Genomic DNA, 17,055 nt, shown 5'->3' on the forward strand with positions numbered 1-17,055 from the left:
CCCTGTTTGTGATCAGAACTCCCACCCACCTGATGAAGGAACAGCCAGTTCTGAAAGCTAGTGGCGTTTGCTACAAATAAACCTGTTGGACTTTAACCTGGTGTTGTGAGACTTCTTACTGTGTTTACCCCAGTCCAACACCGGCATCTCCACATCAATGCTCTGAAACAGCATGTCTTTCAGACTGTGGAAGTAAACCAGAGCACCTTAGGGAAGCCCATGCAGCCATGGGGAGAACATGCAGACTCTGCACAGACAGTGACCCAAGGCGGAAATTGAACCCAGGTCCCTGGCGCTGTGAGGCAGCAGTGCCAACCATTGTGCCACCATAAACCATTGTCCAAAGCCAAAATACTCAATCTGAGAGAAGGGGAAACAAAAGGAGGAAAATGAGGTGGATTTGACTGCATCAAACACCACACCTACCTTCCTCCCTTCATAGACATATCTGCGGACCCATATACGCCAATCAAGGAATCTTCATTGAAAACTCTCTGTAGGCTTGGCTTCAGAAAGGAGGCAGTGAATTGCGTTCTCTGTTCAAAACTCAACTACAGACATGGGCATGGCTTTAAATTGAGGGGGGGTAGTTATAGAACCGATGTCAGGGGTAGGTTCTTTACCCAGAGGGTGGTGAGGGATTGGAATGCCCTGCCAGCATCAGTAGTAAATGCGCCTAGTTTGGGGGCGTTTAAGAGATCCGTAGATAGGTTCATGGACGAAAAGAAATTGGTTTAGGTTGGAGGGTCACAGTTTTTTTTTTTTTAACTGGTCGGTGCAACATCGTGGGCCGAAGGGCCTGTTCTGCGCTGTAATGTTCTATGTTCTATGTTCTATGTACAGACAATCTCCACAATAAGGATGGCCTTACTGGCAGTAACTGTCAACCTGACTCATTCTAAACTATCAGCTACGCCAATCAATCTGCAGTAGGATCAAGCAGGTCACTGATTAATTGTTTTCCAGGACAAAAGAGTTCTACATTTTCCTCAAAAATATGTAAATATATTCCCCAAATGTGCAGGAGTATTTTCCAAAGCACCAATGTGACCATTAAGACACCTGCACATATTGCACATGATCTTCAAGGGTCTTTAAGGACCAGTAATACAACGTTGTGAAGAACAAAACCCATTTCCCAGGCAACAACTATATCACCCAGTGCAGGGCATGTTGGATCAGTGCAGGAATATAGATCACCCAAATCAGAAATGTTTCTCATGCAGTGCTGGAACTCATGGCATCAGTGCAGGAGAATGCAGAAAAACATGGCATCAGTACAAGTGTGTGTAGCATCAGTGTAGGAGTGTGCAGTGTCAGCTTATAAGCTGCAGTGATTTGCCTATCTTAAATGTAGTTAATTAAGATGCTAATTGGCTCAGCAGATCTTTTCATCGAATTAATGACAGGTCACTCACCATGCTCAAGAAATTTTTTTTTTTAATTGAAGGACCAAAGTGGTAATTTATCAGTGAACTGACAGGACTACACTTTCCCCAAACCCACAATATAGGCTCGAGGATGTAAGATATAGCTGTGTGCGTTAGGGGAGGATCCAGAAAAAAAGGTCTAATTCTAATGACACAAGGGTTGATTAATTACATCAAAGACCAATCTAAATAATCAAACAATATGCACAGCCAACTAGTCAGCAATTTGCAATGATGGTAAAATGTGGGTGTTCAGCATATTGCAAACATTTCTTTATTGTGAAGCAAAAGTTAAAGGTCACTAACTGCATCTAAGGAAAATGCAATTAATTGTGGTAACTCATTTCAGCCTTCACTATTTATGCCCTTGTTCTTCCCACTGCTGATTCCCGCTCAAAGTAACCCCTCAGGAATCAAACCCAAAATATGATTCATTTAGCAAAATGTGTAATTACATCCTAATGAAGCCTGGACTAAACTGCACATAAATAATCTTGAAAAATACAATATCAGCCATCACCTGGGTGAGTCGGAAGAACTGTTTCTTAACCAACATAAGAGATGCACTTATCTGGGTCATATTGATAGCATTAAAGTTTTTCTGTAGTTGAGTTCGTATTACACCCGACACACAAAGATTAATCTCTTATTATTATCTGGCTGATAATTGATACAACCTACAGACATTAATCAATGGATTTGTGTCAGTTCCACTGTGATATAAATATAAACTTAAAGTCTAGCTCTGCATATGACTAATTAGCAGTCTTCTCAAGACTGAGATAACTCCTCCAAGGTTGGTGTCTCTTCATTAAAGTTAGATTTATTTACATAGTAAGCAACATTCAGACAGATGCTTCCTCGTTCCGAGTATAAACTCAGAGTTCCAGTAACCCTGACACTCCACATTGTGTACACATGCAGGGCTCCCTGATTGGACAAGCCATTACTGCCTTAATCTGGGAGCTTGTATTCTAAGAGGTTCACTTTGTGGACCTGGTTAAAGTCATTATATCCGACCCTACTAGGTCCAAGGAGCCTCGGCGGCTCATTTGCCTCGAATGCCTCTTGAGGTGTTTAAACGCAGGGTCTGGTTCCTCAAGCTATGCATCCGACATGGATGGGATGTAGCGAACTGGTGCCCATCTCTTTCATCTAGAGTGCCGAGGCACAGGTTCACTCCCTTCTTCGGGTGGTAAGGGAGTCAACTCGACTACATCCACCGTGTCCATTTTGGACTGGGAGGTTCCAACAACTGGAGACAGAGAGCAGGAGCCGGCAGGTCCCAAAAGTTTTTCCAAGGCTCCCAATGTGCTGGGCATTGATTGTTCCTGAGTGGCCTGAGAATTTAATGCTTTCAAATGGTCTAGGTGTTTTCTCAGGATGGCATCCCCTACATGGGCTTTGTCTGAAACAGTTCCTATCCTCGAGTCCACCGTGCCTTGTAACCACACATGGCCTTTCCCATGATTCTTTAGTAATGCTTTATTACCCGCCCTGAAGTGTCTTTCATGGCTGGTGTTGTTGTGGGCTTGGCCCTGGGCTTCTTGATGCCTTTCCACCCTCCCTCTCAGGTTCGGGAAAATCAGGCTCATCCTGGTGCAGAGTCGCCTGTGCACCCATGAGCATCTCAGCTGGTGCTATTCTGCATGGGGTGTTGTTCTATAGTCAGACAATAATCTGGAAAGTTTGGTGTCCAAAGAGGCTCCATCATCAACTCCCCAACCCCTTTCTTCTACAGTTGGGCCAAGGACATTGCTGCAGGAGCACTTTAGGGTAATGTGCTGGGCCTCAACAACCATCTTCCTTTTCTCTCTAATTCCCACTGACTTCAAATTTGACTGGAGCTCCTTCAAATGGTCAACTTCCCAACGTATTGGCATCAAAATGAGGTGGGAGGTCCCGGAAGGACCTTCTTTCTCATTTGGATGGTTGCATCTCTTTGGACTGTAATGTCACTGCCATGTCACTCCTAGCCCGCAACACAGTGCTCCCCAGACAATTTCTGCATAGATAAAAGGGAAAGGATATTGTGGAACTTCTTGGAGTACAGAGGAGGGGTTGCAGTTTTTCTAATTTGACATCCCTAATTTTAACCATGTTTCTAACAGACTGCTGTCTATTCAAACAGCAAAACTGTCTGGCAGATGTAACCGTTGCTTGATAAAGGAGCTTTTAGTTGGCCTGATTCAATATTGTACTTGTAGTATGTTTTCAAAAGCAAACCGAGCTCATTTGTTTCATTTCTTGCCCACTTGAGCTTGTATTGAATTCAGTCCTTGATTGCGACTGCTCAATCTCACATTCTCGTTCCAGCTCTGGTTATCATACACACATACATGCAAAAGGCTTATTATGTAAGATAATTACAATTCTGGGGAGAGGTGCAGAAAGAATCTTTGTCATTTTCATCAGGATGGCTTCATGCCCAAGGACTAAAATGGAATTCACTGCAGGCCCCCACCAGAACGTTAGTTTAAAATTATTTACCAGAATGTGGAGCCAGAATGGGCAGCAATCCTTTGAAATCCTCTTACTTTTTCTTCCAATGTGGCCATTTGAGCCATTTGCTTTTGATGAAGCTTCACCTTCTTGGACCCCAATGCTTCTGAATGTAAAATTATTCCACCAGGAGTGGAAAAATTGGTAGGATGTGACTAGCAACATTCCACAGATCTTTATTGGGTCTCAACTATTTACTGTATTTAATAATGACTTAGATGATGAAATTGAAAGCCACATATCCAAGTGGATAGAGCTGTGAAGAAGGCCTATAGTGTGTTAGCTTTTATTAACAGGGGGTTGGAGTTTAAGAGCCGTGGGGTTATGCTGCAACTGTACAGGACCTTGGTGAGACCACATTTGGAATATTGTGTGCAGTTCTGGTCACCTCACTATAAGAAGGATGTGGAAGCGCTGGAAAGAGTGCAGAGGAGATTTACCAGGATGCTGCCTGTTGCTTGATCTTATGAGGAAAGGTTGAGGGAGCTGGGGCTGTTCTCTCTGGAGCGGAGGAGGCTGAGGGGAGACTTAATAGAGGTTTATAAAATGATGAAGGGGATAGATAGAGTGAACGTTCAAAGACTATTTCCTCGGGTGGATGGAGCTATTACAAGGGGGCATAACTATAGGGTTCGTGGTGGGAGATATAGGAAGGATATCAGAGGTAGGTTCTTTACGCAGAGAGTGGTTGGGGTGTGGAATGGACTGCCTGCAGTGATAGTGGAGTCAGACACTTTAGGAACATTTAAGCGGTTATTGGATAGGTACATGGAGCACACCAGGATGATAGGGAGTGGGATAGCTTGATCTTGGTTTCAGATAAAGCTCGGCACAACATCGTGGGCCGAAGGGCCTGTTCTGTGCTGTACTGTTCTATGTTCTATGTTCTATATCCAAGTTGGCTGGTGGCACAATCGTGGGCAACGTTGTGAGCAATGTAGATGGATGTCTATAGATGAATTGAATGGGCATAGCCATGTCAAATGGATTTCACTGTCGACAATGTGGAACATCAGGCCTAAAAGGATAGAACAGGGTACTCCCTAAATGGCAAAAAGCTATACAGAATGGAGATTCAAAAAATATTTGGGATGTACAGGAACATAGATCAATAAACTGTGGTGAACAAATGTAGAAATAATTAAAAAGATAACCGGAATGCTAGCCTTTACATTGATAATGCAAGAGGATACGGCCATGCTTCAACTGTGCAAAACCCTGGTTAGGCCACATCTGGAGCACTGTGTTCAATTCTGGGCAGCCCACATTAGGAAGAATATATTGACCTTCAAGGAAGTGCACCAAAGTGATACCTAGAATTATGGAAATTTGCAGCACGGGGGGGGGAAGAGATCCTTCTGTCCATCATGCCTTTGCTGGCAGTAAAGGGAGCATCCAGCCTAATTCCACTTTCCAGCTCTTGGTCCATAATCTTGAAGGTCACAGCTCTTCAAATGTAAATTCAAGTGTTTTTTTTCCAAACACAATGAGGGCTTCTACCTCTACCACACTTCCAGTCAGTGAATTCTGGTCCTCAAATCACGTTCTGGGGGAAAATATTTCTCTTTGATTTCCCTCTAATCCGTCTACCAATTACTTCAAATCTATGTCACAGGTTAAATTATTAGGAGCAATTACACAACCGAATGGAAACATTACTCCTTTTGTATAAAAGTTACAGAGTATTGTCATTGTGGTTACATTCTTTCATTGTGATTTGATTGAATCCCACTTGGAAAGGAACTGCAGTGATATGTTTTTTCAGGGGAATATGACCTTACACTAGATATTTTTATATTAAAAATCCTCATGGTTATTTATAATTCTTTTAAAAACTGGACAAAGACATTGTAAAATGGCTGTCTGTGATTCTCAACAAAATGAACTAACAAGACAGTATCACAGAAATGTGCATCTTGTTACCTCTGAAGAGGTACTAACAATCCCCTGTAGGCTGCAGAGACCAAATTCATGGAGAACCATACAAAGGCCATTTACATTCCAGGCCTGGCTGACTGGAGCCTATTTAACTGCTAGGACAAAAGACCCCATAATTTCCCTTTTCAAGTCTTAATGGTTGGAACATTTAACTATCTTGGGAACCCAGATGGGGGATACACACTGTTTGTCAAAGACACTGTGAAGAGGTGGGAGTCATGTAACATGGAATCCTCTAGCTTGTGTAACCTGTAAAATTGCCTTGCTGTACTGAAAAAGCTTAGTCTTCCATTTTGCCATCCACAAACAGCAGCACAGAAAAGGTGTTCTGCCCAGATTGAATAACTGGTCCCTCTACACTGTCTTAGGGCGGCACATTGGCACAGTGGTTAGCACTGCTGCCTCACAGCGCCAGGCACCTGGGTTCGATTCCTGCTTGGGTCACTGTCTGTGCAGAGTCTGCACATTCTCCCCGTGTCTGCGTGGGTTTTCTCCAGGTGCTCCGGTTTCCTCCCACAGTCTGAATGACGTGCTGGTTAGATGCATTGGCCATGCTAAATTCTCCCTCAGTGTACCTGAACAGGTGCCGGAGTGTGATGACTAGGGGATTTTCACAGTAACTTCATTGCAACGTTAATGTAAGCCTACTTGTGCCACTAATAACTAAACTTAAACATCACTGGAACTTTTGTACCATCGCCTACAAGACTGATCATCTCTGTGTGCCTACCTCCTTGTGTGAAGTCAGCTCCCCTGGAAAAGTGAATTATGCAGCATCGGTTTTCAACCTGCTGACTTCTGTGAAGAAATACCTCACAGGATTTTGATTGTGGACTCTGGACACAGATGAAACAATAATTATTTTCTCTATGGTCTTTGCCCTGTAAACCTTTCTATTCTCTATCCCACTTTCACTATATGAGTGCAAAGGAGGCAACATTGCTACCCTCCTAATGCATTTGAGTGTATGCAAATAACTAACCCTTTGAATTTATCCTATCTCGAGTTTGTTTTGGGGTTGTTAGTAGAAAATTGGATCACACCAAAAGCAAGGGGGAATCAAATCAAACACCTTTCCATTTACAGGTGGGTGGTGAGAGCAGAAACCAGGACTACTTAAATGAACTGTCTGTAACAGTTTTCAATGTGGTTGATGCAAGCAATGTGATTCAAATGATGTTGCTTACTTATCCCTGCAGAGCTGACTGAATTTGACATTTACTTCTCTGAATCCTATTCTGTATTAGCTGCATAACTGAAACACTGGATACATCATCTTATTGTGTCTTTTACTGTTTCAGGTGAAAGCTGTTCTATAATAGCCTTGGACCAGTGCCCTGGATTCAGGCAGATTGAAACTGCACAATCAACCAACGCCTTCACTCGGGCAATTGTTCAAAATTTACAATTAGTTTCTGGTCCCACATCTAATCTAATGGCTTGGAAACCCAATCTGCTGCTCTGTGCCTCCAGTTATTCCTGCAGCCTCCCATGCTGCTGGGGAAGTATGGTTTTTCTCTGTGTTTCTCCATGGCCGTGAACCTGATTACATCAGCGGCAAGGGGTGGTGAAAATAAAGATCGCAATCTCACCGGCAAGATTCACGATTTCCAGGTTTCGCCAGATCTTGACAATATCCCCCCTCCCCCACCCCCACTTTCTCCATCAGAGATCTCGCAGATGGAGAGTGCAGGCTCAAGACCCTTGGGCGGCACGATGGCACAGTGGTCAGCACTGCTGCCTCACAGTGCCAGGGACCCGGGTTCAATTCCGGTCTCGGGTCACTCTCTGTGTGGAGTTTGCACATTCTCCCCGTGTCTGCGTGGGTTTCCTCTGGGCACTCCGGTTTCCTCCCACACTCCATTTCTTCTGTATGGTCCTCACTTCCTCTCCCTTAGGTCCAAGAGGCACAGACTTGAAAGGTTATGGTGGTTGTCATCAGGTCTGGCCCAACCTCTTAAAACATTATCAGGTGCTACTTTTATCTGCTACAACTGCTTACTCTTCCAGGGTCATCCAGGGATGCAGAGGAAACTGCTTTCTTCTTTTATCTACTCTAAACCATTTTCTTAAACCCCTCCTCCTGTCCCCCTACCTTTATTTCCAACAACCAATATGAGGAACTCACGGGCTTCCTTATCACTAAAATTGAGACCACTTGATCAGCTGCCTCTGCCAAACCCTCCCTTCCGTTAGCTCATTGGGCCAAACCTCTTCCAATGCTCCCACTGCCCTAAACTCACATTCTTCTCTAGTTTCTTTCTTACCTTTTGCAACGAGCCTTCCTCTGAGCTCATCATGTCCATGAGACCCACCTCATGTTCCCTTAATCCTATTCCCACCAATCTGATGACCACCCATCATCCCCCGCTGGTCTCCATGTTAGCCATTACTGTAAATAATTCTCTCTCTTCAGGTGTTGTGCCTAAAATAAAAAACCGTTAGCCCCACCGCCCTTGCAAACAACCATACCATCTCCAACCTCCCGTTCCTCTTCAAAGTTCTTGAATGTGTTGTCACCTCACAAATCCATTTCCATCTTTCCCAGAACGCAGTTGGAATGCTCCCAATCAAGTTTCCATCCCATCTCCATACTGAAACAGCTCTTCTCAAAGTCACAAATGAAACCCTATCTGACTGTTACAAAATTTCCCCCCTCTTCCCTCTTGGCCTGACTGAAGACATTGATACAGCTGACCACAGCATCCTCCTCCAGTGCCTCTCCAGTGTCTTCCAGCTGGTTCGGATTGCTCTCACCTGCTTCTATTTCTATCTATTGAGTCATGTTCAGAGCATCACTTGCAATGGTTTCTCTTCCTGCAACCACACCATTACCTCCAATATCCCCCAAGGATCTCCCCTCAGCCCTGTCCTACTTCTCAGCAACATTCTTCCCCTCAGCATCTAAAAGCATAGTTTTACACTAATAACACTCAGCTCTAACCTGTCAGCATCTCTCATGCCTCCTTCATTGCTAATCAACTGTTTAATCGATGTCCTGTACTGAATGGGTAGAAATTTCCTCCAATTAAATAGTGGAAAGATGCAGCCATTGTTTTCAGTCTTCACTCCAAACTCTGTTCCTTCGTTACTGACTTCATTCATGTCCCTGCCAACGGTCTGCGATTATGCCAGTCTGTTTGCCAGTCTGTGCAAGTTTTTTACACAGAGGGTGGTGGGTGCCTGGAACTCGTCGCTGGGGGAGGTAGTGGAAGCAGATACGATAGTGACTTAAGGGGCGTCTTGACAAATACATGAATAGGATGGGAATAGAGGGATACGGTCCCCGGAAGGGTAGGGGGTTTTAGTTCAGTCGGGCAGCATGGTCGGTGCAGGCTTGGAGGGCCGAAGGGCCTGTACCTGTGTTGGAATTTTCTTTGTTCTTTGTTCTGTTTGCAACCTTAGTGTCACGTTTGACCCAAAGATGACCTTCCTACCTCATATTCATGCCGCCACCAAGACTGTCTATTTCCATCTCTGCCACATTGCCTGACTTCACCCCGCCTCAACTCACCGGCTACTGAAACCTTCATTCCAATATCTGTCGCCTCTAGACTTGACGCTTTCAATGCACTCCTAGCTGGTCATCCACATTCTACCCTAAACCTGAGGTCATCCAAAACTCTGTTGTCCATATTTTAGCTGACATCAAGTCCCGTTCCCCTATCTCCCATATGCATACTGACTTACATTGACATCCCAGTCAAGCAATGTCCTGATTTTAAAATTCTCATCCCTATTTTCAAATTGCTCCCTATTTCTAATATCTCCTCTAGCCCCACAACCCTCCAAGGTCCTCGTGTTCATCCAGTTCTGGCCTCTTGTGCATCCCCAATTTTAATCACTTCAGCGTTGGCAGCCATGGTTACAGTTCCCTAAGCTCCACACATCTCCACCTCTCTACCTCACTTTCCTCCTTTAACACACTCCTTAAGACCTACCTTTTTGCCCAAGCTTTTGGTCAACTAACCTAATATATGGCTTGATTTCATACTTTATTTTATGAAGCATCTTGGGATGTTTATTACATTAAAAGTGCTATATAAATTAAAGCTGTTGTTGCAGTTGATTTAGCTGTCTGTTCATAATCATCTACCACTTACACCCTTGTGATGTTCAAAGCATTTAAAATACATTAATCCAACAAAGACATAACATTGCCCATATTTTAATTCCCATATTATGCAAATTATTTACTGCATCCATTTATTCAGAAAGCAAGACTTAATAAAGTGCATACAAGTTTTATAATGAGAAATTGAGTTCAAAGTAGATCTTAATGAAATTCCTCATTAATTAACTGAAAATAAATAATCATTGATTTGTCAGTACTGTATGAAGGTTGAACAAAATCTAACCTTAGTGGCTCCCTGGGCATTGGCACCTTGGCAGTGCCAGTCTGGGGCCCCAGTACTGCCCAAGGAGCAAAGTGCCAATGCTCAGGGGGCACCTCGGCACTGCCAATCGGGCGTCGGGTGGTGCCAAGGGGGTGGAGCCTATTGGGACAGGGCCTAATGGGGGAAGGGCTTTATAAGGCCAATCAGTGAGGGTGGGGGGTCCCACTGCCACTCTGCAGTTGGGATTGGTGGGGGAGGGAGGGAGGCCAGTGATGTTTGGGGGTCATTGTGGGATAGGGGGACCAGCGATGTCTGTTTGGGGGGGATGGGTGGTGACAGGTCAGCAATCAGGCCAGCGATGTTCATGTGGGGAAAGAGAGGGGTGGGGGGCTGAGAAATCAGCAATCAGGCCAGCGATGTCCATGTGGGGGGGTAGGGGAGGGTGAGAGGCCAGCGATGAGGCCAGTGATGTGCAAGGGGGGGTGAGAGGCCAGCGATGTGTGTGGGGGGGGGTTGAGGCCAGTGATTTCAATGCTGGGGGGACTTGTTTAGCGATCTCCCAGAGATGTGCGCATGTGCAGGGACCCGCTCAGTGCGCTGATTTCAGCTTCTTCAGTGGGAATAGGCTCCATCCCCGGACTTCTGGACTGATTCACGCTAGTGACCTCTGCGGTGCACAGAGTGTGGGAGGTTCGTTTTGAAAACTCCGCTGAAAAAACCAGCGTGATTTATTCCAGTTTTCACGCAAAGTCAACACTTAGAATCTTTTTGGGGAGAATCCTGGACATGTTTCAAGTTTGTCGCTGTGGCTCTGAAATAAATGAGCAAGTTTATAGCATTAGCTCACAGACTTTCTCTGGAATTACCCGAGCACTCAGCTCCCCCTCCTCGTAGCATAAGCTGAGACCATGAGTTTAGTGGAATGGGATTGAACTCACGTGCTTAACGCAATGGTTTATATGCCTGACACCAGACTCCCAAAGCAACGTCTTTACTCAGTACTTAATCACGACAGGAGACTCCCAGGAGGACTGTGGCAAGTGGGGGAGGCGATGGTGCAGTGGACTAGTAATTCACAGACCCAGAGCAAGGGATCCAGGGTGAGGTATCTAAATGGATACAAAATTGGCTTCTTGACAGAAGCCAGAGGGTGGTTGTAGAGAGTTGTTTTTCAAACTGGAGGCCTGTGACCAGCGGTGTGCCTCAGGGATCAGTGCTGGGCCCACTGTTATTTGTCATTTATATTAATGATTTGGATGAGAATATAGAGGCACGGTTAGTAAGTTTGCAGATGACACCAAGATTGGTGGCATGGTGGACAGTGAGGAAGGTTTTCTCCAATTGCAGCGGGATCTTGATCAATTGGGCCAGTGGGCTGACGAATGGCAGATGGAGTTTAATTTAGACCAATGCGAGGTGATGCATTTTGGTAGATTGAACCAGGGCAGGACTTACTCAGTTAATGGTAGGGCATTAGGGAGAGTTACAGAATAAAGAGATCTAGGGATACATGTTCATAGCTCCTTGAAAGTGGAGCCACAGGTGGACAGAGTGGTGAAGAAGGCATTCGGCATGCTTGGTTTCATCGGTCAGAACATTGAATACAGGAGTTGGGACGTCTTGTTAAAGTTGTACAAGACATTGGTAAGGCCACACTTGGAATGCTGTGTGCAATTCTGGTCACCCTATTATAGAAAGGATATTATTAAACTAGAAAGAATGCACAAAAGATTTACTAGGATGCTACCAGGACTTGATGGATTGAGTTAGGAGAGGCTGAATAGACTGGGACTTTTTTCTCTGGAGCGTAGGAGGCTGAGGGGTGATCTTGTAGAGGTCTATAAAATAATGAGTGGCATAGACAAGGTAGATAGTCAGTATCTTTTCCCAAAGGTAGGGGAGTCTAAAACTAGAGGGCATAGGTTTAAGGTGAGAGGGGAGAGATACAAAAGTGTCCAGAGGGGCAATTTTTTCACACAGTGGGTGATGAGTATCTGGGACAAGCTGCCAGAGGTAGTAGTAGAGGCGGGTACAATTTTATCTTTTAAAAAGCCATTTAGATCGTTACATGGGTACGATGGGTATAGAGGGATATGGGCCAAATGCGGGCAATTGGGATTAGTTTAGGGGTTTTTAAAAAAAAGGGCGGCATGGACAAGTTGGGCCGAAGGGCCTGTTTCCATGCTGTAAACCTCTATGACTCTATGACTCTAAGGTCTGAGGACCTGGGTTCAAATCCCGCCATGGCAGATGGTGAAATTTGAATCCATTAAAAATCTGGAATTAAAAGTCTACTGATGACCACAATTGTCATAAAAATCCATTGGTTCACTAATGTCCTTTAGGGAAGGAAATTGGCCGTTCTTGCCTACACGTGACTCCAGATCCACAGCAATGTGGTTGACTTTGAAATGTCCTGTGAAATGAAGGGCAGTGATGGGCAATAAATGCTGGCCCAACCAGCGACACCCATAAATGAATAAAAGTGAATGAATAACATTCTATGGATATTGTCAAACATCCTCGTTGACTCTCTGGCTTGTGACCAACCAAACCGGAGAAAGTTTATTCGGGAAGACACCAAACACTTTGAGAGAGTCAGCTGCCTAACTCTTCAAACACCACCTGCCCCACATGTGAGAGTCTAGATGGTGCAGTGGATTTCTCAGGCATCTCAGAACCCATCCAACCCAATTGGAGACAAGTCACCCTCCCCTCCAAGAAGACTACTCTGTACAAAATCATATTGAAAACTTCAAAATAATTATGCTAGGTGAACAAAGTTAATTGCTAAGCCTTTTTAAAAATGGCACTGGATACCTGTGTCAAAGTAGAAAATGCATACAAGTCAAACAATGCACAGTAAGAAATTGTCTGTAAATTGATAAGTGTTCTGCAATCCCTCTGTAACCAACGTGCCCATTAGATGCTGCAAGCTAGGTGAGACTTCTGAACCTTTTGGCTCAAAGTGATGGTCCTGACTGCCAGTCAGAATAGCGATGTGTTCCCGCTGGGGAAGCAGTTGTTGAAAGCTCTGTTCTCTGTGAATGGCGATGTGTAGGGACAGTAAGAGTTTTAACAACACCAGGTTAAAGTCCAACAGGTTTATTTAGTAGCAAATACCATAAGCTTTCGGAGCGCTGCTCCTTCGTCAGACGGAGTGGAAATGTGCTCTCAAACAGTGCACAGAGACACAAAATCAAGTTACAGAATACTGATTAGAGTGCGAATCCCTACAGCCAGCCAGGTCTTAAAGATACAGACAATGTGGGTGGAGGGAGCATTAAGCACAGGTTAAAGAGATGTGTATTGTCTCCAGACAGGACAGCTTGTGAAATTGTGCAAGTCCAGGAGGCAAGCTGTGGGGATTACTGATAATGTGACATAAATCCAACATCCCGGTTTTGTGTCTCTGTGCACTGTTTGAGAGCATATTTCCACTCCATCTGACGAAGGAGCAGCGCTCCGAAAGCTTATGGTATTTGCTACCAAATAAACCTGTTGGACTTTAACCTGGTGTTGTTAAAACTCTTACTGTGTTCACCCCAGTCCAACGCCGGCATCTCCACATCATGATGTGTAGGGAAGCAGAGTTCTCAAGAGCTCAGCTCTTGCCTGGGAATGGCGATGTGTTCTCTCTCGGGATGCAAAGCTCTCTGAAGTTCTTGCCTGGGAATGGCGATGTGTTCCCTGTTGGGAAGCAGAGTTCCCTATAGCTCAGTTCTTGTCTGGGAATGGGTGCAGGCTCTTGTGGAATAGCTGGTGCAGTCCCTTGCGGAACCTGTGGTCCCGGACACTGTAGATGATGACATTACAGCAGCTGTTGGAGGCCAGGATCCAGAAGGCGAAGAAGGAGAAGTTACACCAGCGGTAGCCCAGGACGTTGCCCAGCACGAAGGCGGCCACGGGGCTGAAGGAGGCGGTGAAGATGAGAGTCAGGATGCCGATGGTCTTGGCCGCTTTGATGTCTGAGAAGGAGGGGCGAAGGGAGGCAGGCTCGGCCAGGGACTTGCGCCTCCTGGAGTAGCGGCGGATGCTGCGGAAGGAGAGGGCGTTGACCACCAGGGTGGCCCCCAGGATGGTGAAGTCGAAAGCCGGGAAGAGCAGCAGGATGTTCCAGCGGGACTCGGGGGAGGCCTGCGGCACAAAGGCGTAGTTACACATGCGGCTGCACTCGTTGTAGCGCAGGGCGAAGCTGCGGCTGAAGAGCAGCGGGGCAGCGGCCAGCAGGAAGGCGGCCAGCCAGCACAGGGAGATCAGGACGAAGGTCCTCCTCCGGGTGATCACCCACTCCTTGTGCAGGGGCTTCAGGATGGCCACACTGCGCTCCACCGACAGCAGGAAGATGCTGCTGATGGACACGAAGGTGCAGCCGGCGAACAGCACGCCCACCAGGCTGCAGGGCTGCCAGGAGCGGCCGCCCCCCGCGGCCGAATAGCCCTGCCACCAGGCCGGCGGCGCGCCGCTTCTCAGCAAGGCGATCTCGGTGTGGACGGAGAAAGGGACCACCAGCAAGCCCACCAGCATGTCAGCCAGGGCCAGGGAGACTTTCAGATAGCCCTGCGGGGTCCGGAACTGCCTGGAGCCCAGGAACACCGTAACTGTGATGATGTTGCCCCCCAGCACCCCACAGGCCAGGATCACCATGAAGGCGATGACCAGCAGCCGGCCCAGCAAGCTGCAGCAACACCAGCCGCACACACAGCCCGACACGCCAGCCCCAGCCCCAGGGGAACAGCCCTGGCTGGGAGAGCCTGCATCTCCCACTGTCAGGTTATTCAGGTAGTCTGGCATCACATTCGCTTCAAGCTGAGTTCCCGGCCCAAAGATACCCAGCCCGCTGGCTGTCCGCCTGCTGAACGAAGCACATTTACCTGAGGAAGAGTAAGAGAGGGTCATGTTAGCACCTACATCCACATTAGAGATCCCCAACAAAACAACAGCAACTCAGGCAGTGTGCGCCCTGGTGACCTTAACATTACACTTCAACTAAAAAGCCAGGCACACCATATATATATACGTACACACACACACACACTCACACATACACACACTCGCTCACACATAAACACAAACACACACATACACACACTCACATATACACACACTCGCTCACACATACACACACTTACATATACACACTCGCTCACACACACACACACTTACATATACACACTCGCTCACACATACACACTCGCTCACACATACACACACTCGCTCACACATACACACACTTACATATACACACACTCGCTCACACATACACACTCGCTCACACATACACACACTTACATATACACACTCGCTCACACATACACACTCGCTCACACATACACACACTCGCTCACATATATGTACACAAAATCTCACACATCTACACAGTCTGACATACACACATTCTTACACATATACACAGTCACATATACACAGTCTCACACATACACAGTCACACATACACACAGTCTCACACATACACAGTCACACATACACACAGTCTCACACATACACAGTCACACATATACACAGTCTTACACATATATAGTCTCACACATATACACATAGTCACACACATACATGCAGTCTCACATACACACATACACAGTCTCACACATCTACACATACGGTCTCACACATATATATACACAGTCTCATACATACACAGTCTCACACACAGTGGCACAGTGGTTAGTACTGCTGCCTCAGTGCCAGGGGCCCGTGTTCAATTCCGGCCTCGGGTCACTGTCTGTATGGAGTTTGCATGTTCCCCCATGTCTGCATGGGTTTCCTCAGGGTGCTCTGGTTTCCTCCCACAGTCCGAAGGTATGAGGTTAGGTTGATTGGCCATGCTAAGTTCACCCTAGTGTCAGGGGGATTAGCAGGGTAAATGTGTGGGGTTACAGGAATAGGACCTGGGTGGGATTGTAGTCATTACAGACTCGATAGGCTGAATACCCTCCTTCTGTACTGTAGGGATTCTATGATTCTGTACACACACAGACTCACATACACACAGCCTCATACATATACACACACACAAGGTAATTCAACATCGGAGTAGGAAATTGAGAATATTTTTTAAAATAAATAAAATGATCAATTGTGACAAGGTATTTCCTGTTAGAGCAATGCAAAAGATACGTGTTTTGTTCATTGTAAGGGGATCTATTTTATCAACCGCTTCTAAAACGAATGATTTCAATGAATATACCACGTTACTGTCAGTGGCGTGCGATCAGCAGCTAACAGAATGGAAAAGAATGAATGAAATGGTCAGTTTCTAATGCTGTTGCTTGGTGATTTCAGCTTTTACTGTACAGTGCACAGTGCAGTCTCCCCCAGTGCACAGTGCAGTCTCCCCCAGTGCACAGTGCAGTCTCCCCCAGTGCACAGTGCAGTCTCCCCCAGTGCACAGTGCAGTCTCCCCCAGTGCAGTCTCCCCCAGTACACAGTGCAGTCTCCCCCAGTGCACAGTGCAGTCTCCCCAGTGCACAGTGCAGTCTCTCCCAGTTCACAGTGCAGTCTCCCCCAGTATACAGTGCAGTCTCCCCAGTGCACAGTGCAGTCTCCCCCAGTGCACAGTGCAGTCTCCCCCAAGACACAGTGCAGTCTCCCCCAGTGCACAAAAGAACAAAGAACACAATGCAATTTCCACCAGTACACAGTGCAATCTCCCCCAGTACACAGTGCAGTCTCCCCCAGTGCACAGTGCAGTCTCCCCCAAGACACAGTGCAGTCTCCCCCAGTGCACAGTGCAGTCTCCCCCAAGACACAGTGCCGTCTCCCCCAGTACACAAAAGAACAAAGAACACAATGCAATTTCCACCAGTACACAGTGCAGTCCCCCCGCC

The 17,055-nt window shown here is 46.3% G+C and overlaps 1 protein-coding gene across 1 annotated transcript; it reads right to left on the reverse strand.

Moving 5' to 3' along the window:
• Positions 1-13,924: 13,924 nt before the first annotated feature.
• Positions 13,925-15,106, reverse strand: LOC144493080 (adenosine receptor A3). Its single transcript, XM_078211953.1, has one exon. The coding sequence runs from the start codon at positions 15,104-15,106 to the stop codon at positions 13,925-13,927; it is 1,182 nt and encodes a 393-aa protein (XP_078068079.1).
• Positions 15,107-17,055: the final 1,949 nt, after the last annotated feature.

The sequence above is a fragment of the Mustelus asterias genome, chromosome 4, assembly GCF_964213995.1.
Source record: "Mustelus asterias chromosome 4, sMusAst1.hap1.1, whole genome shotgun sequence".
Taxonomy (NCBI): domain Eukaryota; kingdom Metazoa; phylum Chordata; class Chondrichthyes; order Carcharhiniformes; family Triakidae; genus Mustelus; species Mustelus asterias.